Source organism: Mastomys coucha, chromosome X (assembly GCF_008632895.1).
Source record: "Mastomys coucha isolate ucsf_1 chromosome X, UCSF_Mcou_1, whole genome shotgun sequence".
Classification (NCBI taxonomy): Eukaryota; Metazoa; Chordata; class Mammalia; order Rodentia; family Muridae; genus Mastomys; species Mastomys coucha.
This window is the reverse complement of record NC_045030.1, coordinates 52,196,254-52,214,278: the sequence shown is the minus strand read 5'-3', so window position 1 is coordinate 52,214,278 and position 18,025 is coordinate 52,196,254. Positions and strand designations below refer to the sequence as shown.

The 18,025-nt window shown below is 47.8% G+C and overlaps 1 protein-coding gene across 2 annotated transcripts in view; it reads right to left on the bottom strand.

The window, feature by feature from the left end:
* Bcorl1 (BCL6 corepressor like 1) overlaps window positions 1-18,025 on the bottom strand; it is a 64,351-nt gene that overhangs the window by 25,984 nt on the left and 20,342 nt on the right. For both annotated transcript variants that reach the window (XM_031356388.1, XM_031356457.1), the window contains exons 4-8: window positions 13,279-13,369; window positions 9,732-13,022; window positions 5,216-5,381; window positions 3,951-4,031; window positions 1,599-1,985 (exon numbers count right to left, since the gene is read on the bottom strand). In XM_031356388.1, the coding sequence (XP_031212248.1) occupies window positions 1,599-1,985; window positions 3,951-4,031; window positions 5,216-5,381; window positions 9,732-13,022; window positions 13,279-13,369 (4,016 nt within the window). The remainder of the gene's footprint in view (window positions 1-1,598; window positions 1,986-3,950; window positions 4,032-5,215; window positions 5,382-9,731; window positions 13,023-13,278; window positions 13,370-18,025) is intronic.

Genomic DNA, 18,025 nt, shown 5'->3' with positions numbered 1-18,025 from the left:
CAGGACAGTCAGAGCTTTATAATAGAGAGACCCTGTCTCAAAGGACAGAAAAAAAAATTGAAAAAGAAAAAGAGAAAGGAAGGAAGGAAAGGAAAGGGAAATAGAAAGAAAGAGCTTAGAATTCCAGGAGAAGCTCCCAAGCTAGGAAAGCAGCCTTCATTGGAGAGGACTGAGTAATACAAAAGGCTCCTCCGCATCCTAACAAGAGGCAGAGGCCAATGGTTTGACAAGTCATTCATGACCAATCCATTTACAGTTCCGGCAAAAGAAGGGGAAAATTGCCTCGCTTGTTCAGACAGTTGATGAAAATGAGCTCAATTACTCTTGAGCACAGGGACAGGTATCATATACATCTCCACTTCAACAGTCAGAAATGAGGTTAAGCCTTCTCTGCATTATAGTATACCCAGGATCTACTGCCTACGGAATGGGAGCTTGTTTTGTTTTAGGTAATAAGGGGACTATACATATTTATCAGCAGCTCAAAGTGAATACACTGTAAAAAGACAATCGACTGTTGTTTCAAGGGGAGAGGTCACAGAATAAGAAGAGACAAATAGGTTGCTATGGAATCCAGAGATGAGCCTTTTTGCTCAATTAGAAATCCACTAAGGGGAAAGTTCTGAACTTCACTTAATGAAGTACACCGGTATGAACAAGCTTTTTTTTTTTAAGATTTATTTATTATTATGAATAAGTACACTGTAGCTGTCTTCAGACGCACCAGAAGAGGGTGTCAGATTTCATTACGGGTGGTTGTGAGGCACCATGTGGTTGCTGGGATTTGAACTCATGACCTTTGGGAGAACAGTTGGTGCTCTTACCCACTGAGCCATCTCACCAGCCCCATGAACAAGCTTTTTATGACTGTCTATCCTTCCATGATGATATTTAAAGCATAAGACGTGGCCATACAAAGTTTTCTTTTTGAACCTCCTGCTTTCACAGCTCAGGGCCATCTATGTCACCTCAAAACTTTAACTCTAAAAAACCCCCTTGTGGCTTTAACTGAGAAAGCAGAGTTTTACGTATTTCAGGTTTCCCATTGCCTTTACAATTTCTACTATTTCATTTCAGTTTGGAGCAGAGGCATGCCAGGCATAGCAGCCAATGCCCTCCCTCTTTGTTTTGAGACAGAGTCTCACTATGTAACTCAGGTTGTCCTCAAACTCACTGTCCTCTGACCTCAACCTCCTGACTGCCTGGGCGACAGACTTCTACACCACACCTGGCTTATCTTACTTTTAAACTGAATATTACAGAAGAAAGAACTTATAGTTTCCAAAGACTTGATTTTGTCACGTCAATCAGAACTCCCTAGTATGACACTGGCCCAAACCAAGAATATCACAATGGCTTGGAGCACAGGCTCAGATATCCATTTTTAAAAGGCTAGTTTGTAGACTAGTTCGAGTTCATTCATTCTAGATTCAAAGGCACATACTCAAGGTGGATCTTTGTGCCTGCCTTGTGACAGCTGAAGGCTAGAGTACCAGGTTCCTGTCAGTCCTAAGGTCCCCAGCTGGCATGAATGGCACTGTGCCGGAAGGTTCCCAGTTAATGTCACAACAGGAATAGCAGCCTAGAGCCACCCTTACCTGCTCTCCCTTTCCGCCTCTGCTCTTCTTGTTCCGTCAGGTACTCCCCAGTCTGGTATTTTCGGCTCTTCTGCCGTCTCCGTTTCTTTCTCTTCATGAGGCCCTCTTCCTCATCATCATCCTCCTCTTCATTGGTGTCCCACATTTGCCGAGCAGCCTCTGTCCTCCAGGGCATCTCTCGGGCTCGCCACAGATGCCTGCGGCCTTGGCTCAGCAGAGTCTTGTCCTGGGCATGATGGCTGCGGTACTGGGTATCCCTTTGGGTCTTTCTGACTTTTCTCCTCTTCGCTGGGGTAGGAGCCACCTCATCTTCTTCCTCTGTAGGGAAAACCTCTTGGCTTCCCATGTCACTGTCCGCCATCCCAGCAAAGGAGCTGCAGATGCTTCCTATGGAGGGGATACACAGAAGCCATTCAGGTACTTCTTCAAGGGATTACATACGGTATTGACACAACTTTCTGAGAGTGGAAATTTGTAGAACTGAGCTCAAGATCAGGTTCTGTCAGTTAGTAGGGTTACACTTATCTTGAAGGACTGTCCTAGGGGCTCAAATGAAGGACTGTTCTAGGGGCTCAAATGAAAAAACAAAACAAAACAAAACAAAAACAAAAACAAAAACGTACTTTATAGAGTCCAAAATACCATATATAACCCTGGAGCACTAAGAACCATCCTCGCTCATCCATGGTGCAGTGTTAACTTGAAGTCTACTCACAAACTCTCAGTGATGATCAGGAGCCAAGCATTGCATAAAGGGCAGGAGAAAGCTCCAGTTCTTTGCTGGTTGATAAATAGGAGCAAGTGAGTAAGGAAGCCTGCTATGACAACTCAGGTCCTAATAACCCTGTGGTCCCACCAATATGGCCAAGCGAGCTACCCTTGGCTAAGCAGAATTGTCACAAAAGATGAGTGTCTCTGACAGAGAGGAGAAGCAAGGAGTCCCCTTCCTATGCTACAGTCTGATTCAGGCACGTCTCAGTGGAACACAGCAGGACCTCTTCCATTAAACTAATCCTACCTCCTGCAGAGTTGCTGAAGTTCAAGGGTGGAATTTTCTCTCTAGTCTGCCTGCCCATCCACTGCAGCTGTTTCTTGCTGCTGGACAAGTACAAGAAGCCTGATCACTCCAGGGCAAAACAGCATCTTTCCTGTCCTCTTGGGTCACCTAGCCAAGAGGCTATTTTCTCTCCCCCCACTTACTCTTAACTCTGCTAACAATAAAAGCACAATCCTAAATTGGCCTGGTTTTACACCACAGGAGATCTCACACCTTCCTTAGAAACAACACTAGTATGTTTCTCCCAAAGGCCTAGCTGTTATCTCAGCAATACCTAGACCCTAGTAAGGTCAGCAGAAGAAAAAAAAATGGTTGGAGGGATAAAAAACAAAAACAAAAACAAAACTCACCCTAGACCAAAGCTTCAAGTTGGTCAAGTACTTAAAGACAACAACTATCCCACTAAACTTTGCACTATATGGACCAGGCAGGAACAGAGTGTTCTAGTTAATCTAATATTCTGGTTAATACAGAATCACCATAGAGATCACACAGAAATCACCAATTTCCAAAGAGTCAAATATAGCACAATGTGTTTAACACAAAAAAATGGGGCTGGCCATAATGTGATCACTCTTTGATGATTCAAGGACACTTGAGGACTTTGTGAGGCCTCCGGGCCATCATTATGAGCCCCAATTGCCAGAGAGTTTGCCGTGTGCTGAGGTGCCAGTTAACAGGGCATCAGATCGTTGACTTTTCATTGGACTATGGGTCTCAATTCCTTCCACTTTGCATGACAATCTGGGTGAATGCAGGCAACCATCTCTGTCCTGTGTCCCAAAACAGAGAGCCAGCAGAGAAGAGCACAGACTGGAAACAACTATCTTCTTTAGACCTAAAGCAATACAAGTTCTATGAGGCAAAAGTAATTGTGCCAGCCCATACAATTCAATGACCCTTCCAATTCTGATAATGCCTGTTGCATAGGATGATCAGATGAAAGCCTAAAGGTTGAAAGTCTGAGGACTTCAGATGGGCCCCAATAGTCGTGAGATGCAAAACTTTAGTGCACAAATTTCCTGAGTGGCAGGAGTCTTTCTTCTTTCCTTCACTGGCCCTTAACAAGAGATGATGTTAAATCTCTAATCTAACATAGTTAAACAAACTGTCCTAAAATTTCAGGCAATGCTTCTCTCCCAACCCAGGACTCTGTTGTCCATGCAAAATGCCTGTCATTTTGGGGCAGGGAAACAAAATGTCTTCTTACACCAATGGCAAAAATCATTCAAACTTCATATCTACCTTCTCAAAGGTAGCGAAGCAAGGTCTTCCCCTTACTTAGGCTCACTCACCAGACTGACTGCGTGTCCGAGTGCTCAGAACCACAGGGATAAAGTCACGGAAACTGCTCTTTGCTTTCTTTTCCAAGGAACCTGGAGTGATGTGTGGTTTAGGGGCAGAAGGCAGAAATATCACAATTAGAAATCTATAGCCCAGGAAGCCCACATGGGTTGCTCAAATGAGAAAACCGAGCCTGCAGTTACCCTGGCTTAATCCTTAAGCTGCCATCACTACCCAGCTCTTCCTGGGAATGGGGATTTTTTTCAAAACTGGGGGCTAGGTAAATTTTTGTTGACACCAATAAAAGCAATACACAGAATCAATTTAACAGCATGCTCCAAAGTATAATCTCTACCTACATAACACAAAGGTTGGTGTGTGTTCATTAAGTTCTAACTGAGCTGTAGCTAGCCCAGAGAAGTGCAGCCTCTATGGACCTTAACGAGGTGAGCTTGGGAGTGCTGGCGTTTGCCTTAAATCCCAGCACTTGGGAGGCAGAGGCAGCCAGATTTCTGAGTTCGAAGCCAGCCTGGTCTACAGAGTGAGCTCCAGGATAGCCAGGGCTACACAGAGAAACCCTGTCTTGAAAAACAAACAAACAAACAAACAAGGTAAGGATGGAAGCACATAGAAACAGGTATATAAGAGTAAAATAGAAGTGGTGTGTCATATCCAGTGAGCAAGACCATAAATGTGAACTACTGTAACCAAGAATGCATGGATTATATCCCATGAAGGCACCGAGGGACCATCTACAGAGAGTATACAGATCAAGTATACCCTATACCCAACACAAACATTCTGGGTATCCTTAACTGATAAAAAGAATTTGAGACATCGTTTAACCTTGCTAGCTAGCTTAGCTAGTTAGCTATTTGTTTCAGGTTTTAGAATTGGAGTTTTCCAACATACCAAAAGGTAGAGAAAACAGTGCAATGAATCCCAATTCTGTTGTTTTTGAATAAGTATCCTTACAGCTGCTGCTTCTTTGAGTCTAGATCCTACCTCATGGAAATGGGTTGGTGACTCTCTTGGGCCCATTCGCAAAGCACCTTGTTCAATGTGGAGACTGTAGAATGTGTGGTACTCTAACTCGAGACCAGAACACACTCATCCACGCTGGCTGTTAACTTCAGAGTTCCAGTTCTCTCTCTAGTTCACAGCAGAAAAGGATCCATTTTCCACTCAATCTCTCAGCTACTCTCTCCCCACCAAAATTCCACTGGATGTCTCAGGAGTTGAGGCTGGAAGGTCATTCCCGGCCTCTGGGACCTACCTTCCTCATGCCCATCGGCTCGTTTGCCTGGAGGCTGGGACTCCGGCTTTGTTGGCTTCCGGTACTTGTGCTTTCCCCTCACTCCATTGTGCTCTTTTACTGAATCCAAAGCCCCTCTGGGGCTTTTCTTGGTGGGTTCCTGGGGGTCTCCAGGCAGCTTCCGGCACTGTGTTAAGGTAGGACATGTCAGGTCTGAGGTCAGTTTGGATTTTTTTTTTTTTTTTTTTTTTTTGGTTTTCCGAGACAGGCTTTCTCTGTGTAGCCCTGACTGTCCTGGACCTCACTCTGTAGACCAGGCTGGCCTCGAACTCAGAAATCCGCCTGCCTCTGCCTCCCAAGTTCTGGGATTAAAGGCGTGCGCCACCACTGGCAGGCCAGTTTTGCTTCTTAAGAATGTTCTCCGTTGTTAGGAAGGGTTACGTCATATGCCTGTTGCTTACACATGGACATGATCTACTGGAATTAGGACTGGGAGTGTGTATGTCGCAGTATTATAGGATACACTGGGTTACAAAGGCTCTCTTAGACTTAGTCAAGTATCCTTGCTAGTTCCTTCAGTGATCTGTATCCGAGGTCTACACAATCTGTATCCATGGTCCCTTCATACACATCCAAAGTTTTTTTTTCTTAAAAGGTCCAAACTTGGGACCTATACTGTGCATACCCAAAGACAAGTAGAAATAAGCATTACACAAAAATGCCTTTTCTGTATAAATTAGGTAACTACACGGCTCAAACAACTTCATTGTGGATGTCATTGCTATCAATTGATAATTCTGAGAACAGGCAAGTCAAGAAAACCATTTTCATGTGTCAGTAAATAGCAGGAAATGGACTCCACTACAGCAAGAGGACCATTACACAGGAGGTACGATTCCCACCTCCCTATGAACACAGGGACAGGTCTGGTACACCATTCACAGTGAAGCTGGGTATATTTAAGGGATGCTTTACTCTCTGTATCACTTTCAACTCTAACATTTGTTTTATCCCAACAACCACCTCACCGAACAGATGAAGAAACAGAGACTCAGATACGAGGTCAACTGACTTTTCCTGGGCCACACACAGCCTAGCATACACACTAACTGGAGGGATGCCATTTACCAGGTCACCCTGCAAGGTAGCTCATTTACATCTACAGTAAGAAAGATGGAGCTGGAACTAAACTCTGGTGCTCCTGGTTCCCACATCTGGGCCTCTTCTCATCAGCTTTCAGTGATCTCCTTCCCTAGCTGTTGTCTCTGTCCACTGTTTCTGTCCAGTCCCATTCCCACCTACTACCAGATTATCAGCTTACATACACTTCGTAGGAACTCTGCCTCAAAGCCACAGATTTTTACAAGCTGTGAGGTTTCTCCATGTTACTAAAGAAGAAATGGTAAGGTAGGTGTTTCTAGTACTGTAGATCTGGGGCACGTGAAGTTAGATTTTAAGAAGACAGAAAGAGTTAAACATATTTGCACTCAGCCAGGCATGGTGGTTCATGCCTTTAATCCCAACACTCAGGAGGCAGAGGCAGGAAGATCTCTGTGAGTTCAAGGCCAGCCTGGTCTACAGAGCAAGTTCCAGAACAGCCAGAGGAACCCTGTCTCAAAACAACAACAACAACAAATATCTACTTGAAGTTAATCTTAATTTACTAATTTGGCTGAATTGACAAGCTCCTAGTACAGCATGCCTCTGGTTATATCTATATTTTGTTTTGTTTTCTAGAGAGAATTAACTAAGGATGGAAGAAGACCTGCTCTAAAGCTATGGAGCATCCTACGGTAGGCTAAGGGCCCAGAAGGAAATCAGAAAATTGATAAGCGGGAGAGGTAGTTCAGTAGGTCAAAGACTTGCTATAAGACAAGAAGAACTGAGATTCATCACCAGAAAAACAGTCAACTGTGGTGGTGCATGCTTTTGATATCATCACTAGGGAGGCAGAGCTAGCATAACCAATGAGTTCCTGCTTCTAGAGAAAGAGTCTGTGCCGCAGCTCAGCACAAAGTGGACAGCTAGTGAGGAATCACACCCAAGACTGACCTCTGGTCTGCACAGGTACCTGTATACATGAACACCCATGCGCATGAGCATACCCAAACACAAAATAGAAAAATGAGAGCCCGGTACTGCAGACATGCACTCATTCATATTCATATTCTCTCTCCCTTCCTCCCTTCCCCCCCTGTCTCCCTCCCTCCTTCCTTCCCTTTTGGTTGCCATGAGCTACTGTTCTGCACCACTCCACAGTTCCCACTAGGAGGGACTGACATCTCTGAATCCATAAGCCAAAACACACCATCCCTCTCTCTCATTGTTTTCTCAGATACTTAAGTCACTGGGATGAAAGACTGACACATGGCTTCCCCACCCCACCCCCCAATAATCACATCCATATCACCTTCCAGAAGGGTTATCAATCTCTAGTTCTAGCAAAGCAGGATGGCAGCCCTCTTACTGACGGGATATTTGAGTGAAGAGAACCTTCAGTTCTCCAGGCACAGGGAGCACCCATTACCCCATAAGATTCCCACTCTCTGCTTGCTCAGCAGAGGACTAAGCGCAATGAAAAGCAAGTTGCTGCCAGTTCCTATGAACCAAGGTGTTAGAAAACAAAGAACTAGAGAGAAAAGAGGAAGGCATAGATGACTGCTTAAAATCTGAACTTTAGGTACAGAAGAAAAACTATTTTAAGGCAGGGAAAATAAAGCTAAATGCACATCAATTTGAACATCTCTGACTTATTTCTAAATATGTTTTTAGCTGCCTCTTTTGAGTATGGACCATTAACTTTTATGTCCCAAGGTAGACCAAGGGAAAAAAAAAGGAAACTAGAACATCTAGAAGAGATTTCTGTTTGTATCTCCTGCCGGGGCAGCCGTGAAAGTAAAACTATATGACACACTTCAACTACATGAGAAGTTGGGAGGATGGGCAAACCAAGATTAGTGTTCAGGGTAAGAGATGTTTGAAATAGGTTCCAAGGGACAAGAATAAAGGATAGCCAGCCTCGAATGAAACATCATTCTTTGGCAGGCAAGATGGATTAGCAGGGAAAGGTGCTTGCTGCTACACATGACAATCTGAGGTAGGAAGAGAGCTGCTGAAAACTGTCCTATGATCTGCACACAGATGCTATAGCATGCAAGCACCACACACATACGCGTGAACATAGAAAAGAAATACATAGTAAGGGAGCTATCTTGACCTATTTATTGGCCACACCACGCAATGGGCCGTTTGGAAGCAACTCCTCATCTTAGCTTGCCTAGCAGTCACATGTTCCTCATCTGGACAAAACACTTAAGATGATCTGCTTTCCAAAGGAAGAACCTGGAAGTGCTGGTTCCCTTCCTTCTCCTGTAACTTTATGCTCTGTCCCCTTACATCTTCCAAGTGGCCTACTGAACTATCCATCGCATACCAGAAGGTCTATGCCCACTTGTCATTAAGTCAACATGGCAAAGACATGAGCTGCATGAGGGCAGGGCCATTCTGTTTGTGATGCTAAAAACAAAAGCAGCCACTAACGCCAACCGAGCACTTAATTACGTGCCAAGTGCTATTTTAAGCACTTATATGCCATCTCATTAATTGGAATAGCTTTACTAAGCTCTGCTGTAACAATTCACTAACTTACATGTACAATGCAGTTATTTTCCAGATAAACACAGAATTGTGTAACTATCATCATTTGCCTGGTACAGAAACTTGTTCATCACCCTGAATGGAAACCCTCCAGCCCTCCCCATCCCTAGGCAACTACCAGGCTAGTTCTTTTTTTTTCTTTTTTCTTTTTTTCTTTTTTTCTTTTTTTGGTTTTTCGAGACAGGGTTTCTCTGTATAGCTCTGGCTGTCCTGGAACTCACTCTGTAGACCAGGCTGGCCTCGAACTCAGAAATCCGCCTGCCTCTGCCTCCCAAGTGCTGGGATTAAAGGCATGTACCACCACTGCCCGGCTCCAGGCTGGTTCTTATCCCTATCAATTAGCCTGCTCTGGACATTTCATATCAACATCTCATTTAATCTTTCCAACAAGCCTCTCTTTGTCTCGTTGCAATGATGAAGGAACTGAGGGTGAGAGAGATTAATGAACATCACAGAGCTCTGAAGAAGTGGGGCCAAAATGACCCTATCACAGTTTCCTTTCCTCCCTGGGCTCCAAACTGCCAAGGCCAGTGGTCTGTCCTCTTTAAACAACCAGGAAGAATCGTTCCTTGGGGAAGAACCTGTGATTAAGTGATTTCCTTCACCAACACCTTCTCAGGCTTTCCAACTTTATCTAGGACAATGGCTTCCCTGGTCCCAAGATGAAATCACTTCCTACATCCTATGGAATGAGCTAGGCCCTTTCCAGGTGAAAAGATCACGTCCAGAGAGCATGAGTTAAAAAGGGAATCATCGGCTGTGTTCACACAGCTAAGCTGCTCAAGAGCACACTGTATGGGAGGGGCCGGGGGTCAGATGCAGTAGAGAGCCCCAAGTGAAGCAGACCATCAGGAACTCTAGGCCACACCCTGGCATTCACCTTGGATCCCAAGGAACTCCGGCCCATGGGCTTATCGTGGGGCTGTGGTGGCGGCGGCAGCGGCTGCTGCTCTGGTTCTTCCTCAATTTCTTTTTCTTTGTTACACTTGACCTTCTTGGGTAGCAGAGAGTCTGTCTCTTCATCTGGTTGCCAACTGTTCTTGCAAGTAAAGACCCCAACGCTTTCCCGTTTCACTCGAGCTTGCCCAGCGTTAGCCCGAGCTTCAGCCTGGCCTCTCTGAGGGACTGCTGGAAGACCATCAGCTCGGAAGCAGTTGGCTAAATTGAAGACCACATCGCCATCCGCTTTCTCCATTTTCACCCGCCCCAGATCCACCTGACTTCCAAGCTGTGAAAGGTCTGTGCTGGGGCCCCTCTCGATGCTGGGGACCACGTCTAAGATGAGTTCCTTAGAGTGGCTGTCATGAGGTAGCAAAGGCAGCTCAGGCATCTTGCACAAGTTCTGGGGGTTGGCCAGGACCAGCTCGTGGGACATATAGGTAGCCAGCACTTGGTTTTTAGGCTTTGTGTCTCCGGCCAGCTTCAGGCCACAGGCTGCCTGGGGGCCTTCCATCTTAGGAGTACTATCAGAGCAGAGGTGGCTCTCAGATTCCTCGGATCCCTGACTTACTCCAATGTCCCCACTGCTAGGCTGAACAGACAGTGCCAGGGTCCCCGACTGAGGGCTGAGTGTCAAGAGGACAGGATTGACTTGTTCTTCATAAGGCTTGGCAGCAGTTCGGCAATTTTTGTTCTTTGTGACAGTATCCTGCTCTGGAGCAAAGGGACCCCCAGGCCGTGGCTGCCCCTCAGGAAGTCCATGAACAGTTTCACTGGAACCAAGAGGTGACACACCAGAAAACTCAGAAACAATGCTGGTGGGTCTGATAGGCACCCCCTGACTAGGGGTTAGTTGCCCGGCACTAGAAATGCCAATAGAAAGCAGAGATGCTTGGTGGTATGGTGACCAGCCAACAGGCAGAACCTGGGTGCTAGTGGGCTTCCCATTGATGGAACACCGTGGGTACATATTTGTCAGCGCTGTAGGCTTCCATAGAGACAGTTCCTTGGTTTGGCACCCTGGTAACCCAGGGGCAATGCGGGCTGGGGTATAACGGGATTTGACTGTGCTTGGCTGTCCCTCGGCACCAGCCTGGCTGCCTTTCTTGCCACAAGTGGCACCAGTGCTCTTAGGCTCTCCTTGATCAATGATGGAGATGGGCTCCTGCTTGGGGAGATGACGAGGATCTCTATTAAGGCCCAGGTTAGGGTCCTTGTTCAACAGCAGGGATGCAGGCACTGGGTTGGCCACTCCCACATATGTGCCAGGAATGGTGCTGATCAGAGCAGTTGAGTTTTTTACCCAGGTGCTTGGGTCTCCATTCCTCACCATCTCAGGAAAGATAACAAAAGGCGAAGAGGTGGAGCCGAGGCAGGAAGTAACGCTGCTGCCGGCAGCCTGGGTTGTGCGCTGAGACCTAGACAGGACCGTGGAAAGGAGGGCCTTGCTGCTGGTGTGCACAGGGGTCAACACAGGCATGGGAGGTGTTTTACGCTGGTTCGGCAATGGAAGCTTCTGGCGGTTGGACTTGGAAGAGAGGTCAAGAGGCATCTCACTGCACTCGGGTGGAGAGGCCATCTCTCTCTCCAGCTGTGGAGGTGACTTGAGAGGAGAGAAGGTGACCGAAGTCCCTTCTGTTTGTTGATCGGGGCCACCTGGCATCTTGGAAGGGTGTGGTGGGACTGAGCTCCCACTGGGGGCTGGCAGCAAAGGCTGTGAAGTTGGAAGCACCTTGGCAGAAGCAGTGGTGAGGGACGTATCTGCCAAAGGTCCAGGGACCCCATCAGGAGCGGGCTGGCTGTTAGTGCTGCTGGACGGTGAAGTACAGGACAGCCTGTTCACCTCTAAAGACACCAACTTGGAATCGGAAGCCAAAGGCCGGGCCACAGAAAATGCATATGGGTAAGAGCGGAGCTCTGGAGAGGCCAGCACACCTGGGAGACACCTGTCCTGCAGGTAAGACGGCAGGACCGGTAGTGTGAGCGTGGAAGAGACTCCCAGAGTGGTTGGCAGTGTAGCCACACTGAGCGGCTGGCCACAACTCGGAGGTGGGATGTATACCAGCGGCTGGTTAGGGGTCAGCACTGTCCCTGGTTGAAAAGACAGGGGGACTTTTTGCATAGCTGGTGCCTGAGCTGCAGGAAAACACACTCGACTCAAACTGAAGGAGGCTGGAATGGGTGCTGAGGTGGGGATGGCAGCTGGTGTGGCAGCCGGCATGGGCGTGGGGGCTGGAGTAAAGATTGGGGCTGGGGTGGGCGCAGGCACCGGTGTAGGAGCAAAGGCAGGAATAAGGGTGGGGGTAGAGGATGGGCCAGAGGATGGGGTCGGAGTGGGCATTGGTACAGATGGAGGGGCAGGCGCTGCTGGAGGTGTGGATGCTGGCATGGGAGCTAGAACCGGAGTTGGGACAGAAGCAAGGACCAAGGTGGGAGCCGAAGGAGGCACAGGAGCCTGGATCAGAGCCAAGGGAGGTGCGGACACAGAGACTGTGAGAGGGGTCGGAGTAGGAGCCGACAAGGGCACAGGGACTGAGTGGGGAGCAGACACTGGCACAGGCACCAAGACAGAGGCTGACACGGAGAGAGGGTTTGAGTCAGAGATGAGAGTAGGCACCGAGGGTGCTGCTGGGGCTAGAGAGGGCACTGGCGCTAGAGGAGGGGAAGGAGCTGAAGCCGATGTGGCAACTTGGACTGGAACTAGTCCTGAGTGGGGCACTGGAGCTGGGACAGAAAGGGGAACTTGGAATGGATCGGGAACCGAGGGAGTCCCAGAGGCCGACCCAGGGGCAGGAGGACAGATAGGTGCCGGCAGCTGACTGAAGTTAGTGGTAACTAGAGGCAGGGTACCCTCCACGGGGACTCCAGTTCCCAGAGTTGCCAAAATGAAAGTATTCTTCTCCCCAACACTATGCCGAGAGTCCAAAGCCTTTACCCCGGCTGGCGAGCAGTCAACCTGTTTGCTCATTTGAGTGCTTAGGGGAGTCCAGGAGCAGTTGGCCCTGCTGTGGCTGGCCTCAGTGCTGTCAGGAGTGGGCAGCCTGAGCCCGTCTCCCGGGCTGCTCAGTGGCACCAGGAGGCCCTCAGCCTCTGCTGTATTCCCAACATAGTCCAGTTTTGGCTGCGGATCATCAGGCTGATCTTCTGACCTGTGCCCAAGTTTTTCTGTGGTATTGCCATCTGGGTTTGTCCCCCGGGCATTGCTGCCACTTCCAACTGCTGTGAGCTCCACCTGCAACGAAAGAATAGCATAGCCATCTTAGCAAAGTCCCAGGAACTGATGCAGGTGCCCGAGGCCCCTGGGAAATAGCTGCTGGTCCTCGCCACAACTCAACCAACGGCAAAGCAGGGCATGTGTGAGCCATTTCTGTCTCACCTACAGCAACTTCTGGCTTCTTGCTCCCATTCTCAGGAAGGCCAAACTAAGGCGCGTGGTCCAAGAAGCTCGTCCTTTGTTGGGTAGTATGTGCCAGCACACAGCTCCTTACCTTGGAAAAACTGCTGCTGACACAAAACTCCTGAGATCCAAAGTGCTGGCAGTCACCTGTCGTGGACTCCTCATCAGAAAGAGGTGCTCTTCTGGCAAGGGAGACACAGCAGAGAAGGGAGATGAGGTGGGGACTTAAGAGCACCGACCCTTCCTCTAGAACGGCCTGCCTGCCTAGCTTCTCACCAAACCCTCGTGTCTCGCTTCCACAGTGACCTCAGGGGACAGCAGAGTACTAGGAGCTGAAGGAGGCAACGCAGAACCGCCACACACAGCTTTGCACATTCCTGAATAGGAGCCTTGTCCAGCCAGAATTTGGGGGGCTGCTTATTCTGCTTCCCAGTGGTCTCACAAACAGTGCAGGTAAACCCCACCTTAGCACCTTCTCCTTTCCCATGGAGCTTGACCATCAAGTTGGCCATTCAATTTACGATACACAAGGCATTGCCCAAAAGGAGAGAGATGTAACCCGTGAGCCTCAAGGGCACACACACAAATCAGCTTTATTTTAGATCCAATCTTGTTGCAAGCCTATATGGGAAGTGCCACTCAGGGTAAACCTCTTCCTAAGCAAATCTCCACTCCCACTGCCCTTTCCAATCTAGCTGAAATCTGAATCATTTGCTCCTCTACTAGGCAGGGCATGCCTGAAGCCCATCCGCATTGGCGCTTACAGCACTGATTGGAGGCCATCTGGTCACTGACACAGAGCGAGCAAGAGGCTCTTTAAAACTACTACATTTAGCTGAGCGTGTGTCCTGCCTGTAATTCGAGTACTTAGGAAGTAGAGGCAGGAAGGGAAGGAATTCAGTCAGTTGGGCCACAGGAGATCCTGTCTCAAACAACAACGAAAATGCAGTGGGGCTGGTGAGACGTAGCTTTTTAAGTCCTGGCACTCAGGAGGCAGAAGCAGGTGGATCTCTTTGAGTTCAAGGCCAGCTTAGACTCTGTCTACATAAGGAATTTCAAGCCAGCAAGCCTATACAGTAAGACCCTGTCTTAATTAAACAGCAAAACAAAACAAACACTTCTTTTTCCTCCAAAGGAGCACCTCTAGAACTCAGCCTGGCTCCAGCCAGCGCTTTCTCTTCTCAAAGTACAGGGGGAACACCTTCCTTTCAGCCTCTCTGCATCACCACATCCTCTCTCCTCCCAAAGGGAGCCCCTCAAAGCCACAGACTCTATATTCATTTTGGTGTGTGCCATAAGTCGAGGCTAAAGGCCAGAAAGCTGGATCTCAAAGGAGAAAAATTCAACCATAACCCCCTCCCCCATACCGTTCAAGAGGTATTCTCTAAACTTCAGGTAAGAATCTTATACAATGTTACGTTTGACAAAACGCCGCTAAAGTAAAGTCGGAGGACAAGTCGGAGGACAAGTGGAGGCTCCACACAGGCTGCTGGCCACTTTAAGTGCAGCAGGAACACAGCCCCTGTGCTCAGGAGCATATCAATAGGGCAGCCGCCTGGGTGGGAGTGGCTGCAGAGGAGGTAGGGGGTCAAAGAACAAAGCTGCAGCAAGTGTTCTGGGTGGGCAAGGCAGAGGGCTGCTCTGCCTGCTCTTTGTTTGGGTTTGCCTGCCATCTTTGGAGCCCTGCCAGAGATCCAATACAGCCCATGAAGGAAAGTCAGCGTCCGCCTTACCGACCACACTCTAGTCTAAAGGAAGGGTATTTGGGGTGCCTGCAGTCAACCTCCAGCAAGGAGGAGCACCCCTGAAAATAACTCCCTCCCTCCAACTGAAACACAGACTCCCAAATTGTACCTGGGGCAAGAGAAGCAAGACTAGCAATGGGGATCAGAGCAGGCCTCTCCCTATCTTTTCAGGGCTCCAGAAGGGGCGAATCAAGGGGAAAAGGCTTGTCCCCTTTAACAAGCAGCTAGGGTGGCAGAAGTGGGAAGGTTCCACTGCTGGAAATGACTGTTGGTAACACACAGGACTCGGGGTTTGGGGGGAAGGTCAGAGAAAGGGAAAACACACTTTTCACATCAAATCCCGAGAGACCAGAAAAGACCTATATGTAGCCGGCCCTGGGCTGCAGAAGCATGTTCCAACTAGACTCTCCAGGGATGGTTTAGGGGGAGGGCAATGGCAGTGAGGGAACAGCAGCCCCTCCCCTCCACAACTCCACATGGGAAGGCACTATTTGTTTACATTCTTTCTCTTCCTGACCATGGTCCCTCCTGCTTGGTGGGCTCCTCCTTGGGCAGAAATTCTGCTCCGAAGAAGCAGCAGCAGCAGAAGCTGTCTGTGTTCTCGCAAGCCAGCAGTTACTAGCGAAGCCTAGAGCCAGGCAGAGATACTGGTGGTGGCAGCAGAGGCAGCACTGGTGGCTACCCCAGCCATGCCTAAGCCCTCAGCACTAGCCCCCAGGCTCGGGAGGAAAATGTGTGGGATGATGTTTCAAATCCTCTGAGGGGGCTGCAAAGCTGAGCAAATATTTAAAACAAAACAAAACAAAAGAAACGCTCCACTGAGAGAGGAGCCTCAGAAAGGCAGGGGAGGGAGCTGGGTCAACTGAGCAAGGTGATGGGGATACAGGTAAGAGGAAAACATAGGCCAAAAAAAGACTCCAATCAGGACTGGACATCAATGCCACTGTTTCTTTTCGCTAGAAGACACCTGGTGTGCTCAAGGCTTTGTTGAGCTTAACCAAAACTAGCCACCATCTCTCAGGGCCATTTTCCTAATTATTAAAGATTAACACCAGGACCTGCCTGGTGGACGTTTTCAGTTCCTGTTGGGCCTGGGACAATACCAAAGAGAAACATCCAACTCAGATATCCAGGCCAGCTGAGCTTGATGACATGAGACACCTAATCTACCTACCAGCCCCTGAGACTTTTCACTAGGACCCCCTTCACTCCAGCCAAGGCCTTCCCCTAACCATCAAGGATGTATGGATGTTGGCCCTCACCTCAAACTCCTAGTGACCTCTCTAGCCGGGGCTCAGGTGACACTGTCCTCTGATATTCCCAAGGAAATACATCACTCTTCCAGCAAGACTCCATAGGACCTGTTCACACCAGTCCACAGCATTGAACAGCAATGTATGAAGATGTACTGCCGGTGTGTTCTTGTATTGAATACATGCTTACTGAATGAAGGAATGAATTAATGCTAGAGGCATGCAAGACGGTTTAGCTGGAAGTTTGACTAAAGCTGACAGATCACCTAGAGCAGTCAAAAAGACTTATTTATGCCTTCTGTTCTATATGCCCCAACCATATTTGATAAACCTGGCAGGCTCTTACAACGTAATTTTAAGTTTATCCCTAAAAACAGGTTTATACCTCTACAAGTTGGAAAGGATGGGGAAAGATGTTTTACATAGAGTAAAGCTGGGCTTGATGACATATGTTTGTAATCATAGTACTTGAGAGGCTAAGGCAGGACGATTTTCTTCCTGTGCTACATAGAAAGAAACTGTCTTTAAAATAGGGCTGGGACTGGGGGATAGAGAGATGATTTCACTGTTATCAGCACTTACTACTCTTCAGAAGGACCTGGGTTTAATTCCCAACACCCGCAGGAACCCGCATAACCATCTGCAAGTTCAGTTCCGGGGGGATCTGATGCCCTCTTTTTGATCTCTATGGTTCCAAGGCATGCACATGGTGTAGAGTCATACATGGAGGTGAAACATGCACATACAGAAACACAGGTATGTGTGTTTGGGTAATGTATATTATATATGTTATGATAGGCATGGTAGCTCACACACGAGATCTAGCACATAGTCTGAAGCAGGAGGGGTTCTACAAGTCTGAGGTCTCCCTGAGCTATAACAGTAAGCTCCAGGCCAGCCTGGGCAACAGACAGAAAGAGACCCTGTCTCAAAAAAGAAAAAAAAAGCATATAGCATGAGATTACATTTGGAAATCAGCAGTAACATAGCCTAGACTGTGGTAAGAAGGTGACAAAGGGTGGATGGGATCATAAATGACAATGCTTAACCCTTGGGCATATTGGGTAATTTAGCATCCCAAGAAAGGTCTGTAAAAAGAGAAAATCAGAGATTTCACATCTACCTCTGACTCCCTTCTTGCAAGGAATATAGCACAGACAGGGAACAAGGTAATTTGTCCAATGGTTTTTAATTTCTCAGGTGAGCCTTATTTTACAGAGAGACAGGGTCTCACTTCGGTAGACCAGGCTAGCCTACAACTTAATAGTCAGCCTGGATTGGTCTCAAATCCCAGGCCCTCCTGCCGTTATCTCCAGAGTACGGGGATTAGAGATGTGAGTAAGCACACCTTGCTTGTGCACCAGCCTCTTGAAGACTCAGGCCCACAGCTCTACATCAGCCTCAATTCCTTGTAACTCTAACACAGCCTGTCAGTGCATGCTCACAAACCATCCACCGCCCTGCCTTGCCAAGACCATCTCTTAGAACTTTCTAAGAGCAGACCTCACACACAAAGGGGAATACTTCTTTTCTGCTGTCTCTCAGAAGAATTTCGTCTTCTTTTCATGAGTTTTTATTTTTTTTGTGTTCTAAAATTAAATTCCTTTTTTAAGTCCATCTCTAACACATTCCTCAGTACAGGGACCATTAAGCTATCAGGTGCTAATGGATTAAGAAAATAAAAACATCTATTCTCCTAACCTTAATCTCAGACAAGTATACACTTCTCTTGTAGGAAAAGAAAAAGTGACTTTTATAAAAACATGAAGCTGAAGAACACTCATGACTCCCAGTATTCCATCCCTAGTGCCACACACACACACACACATATACAGAGAGA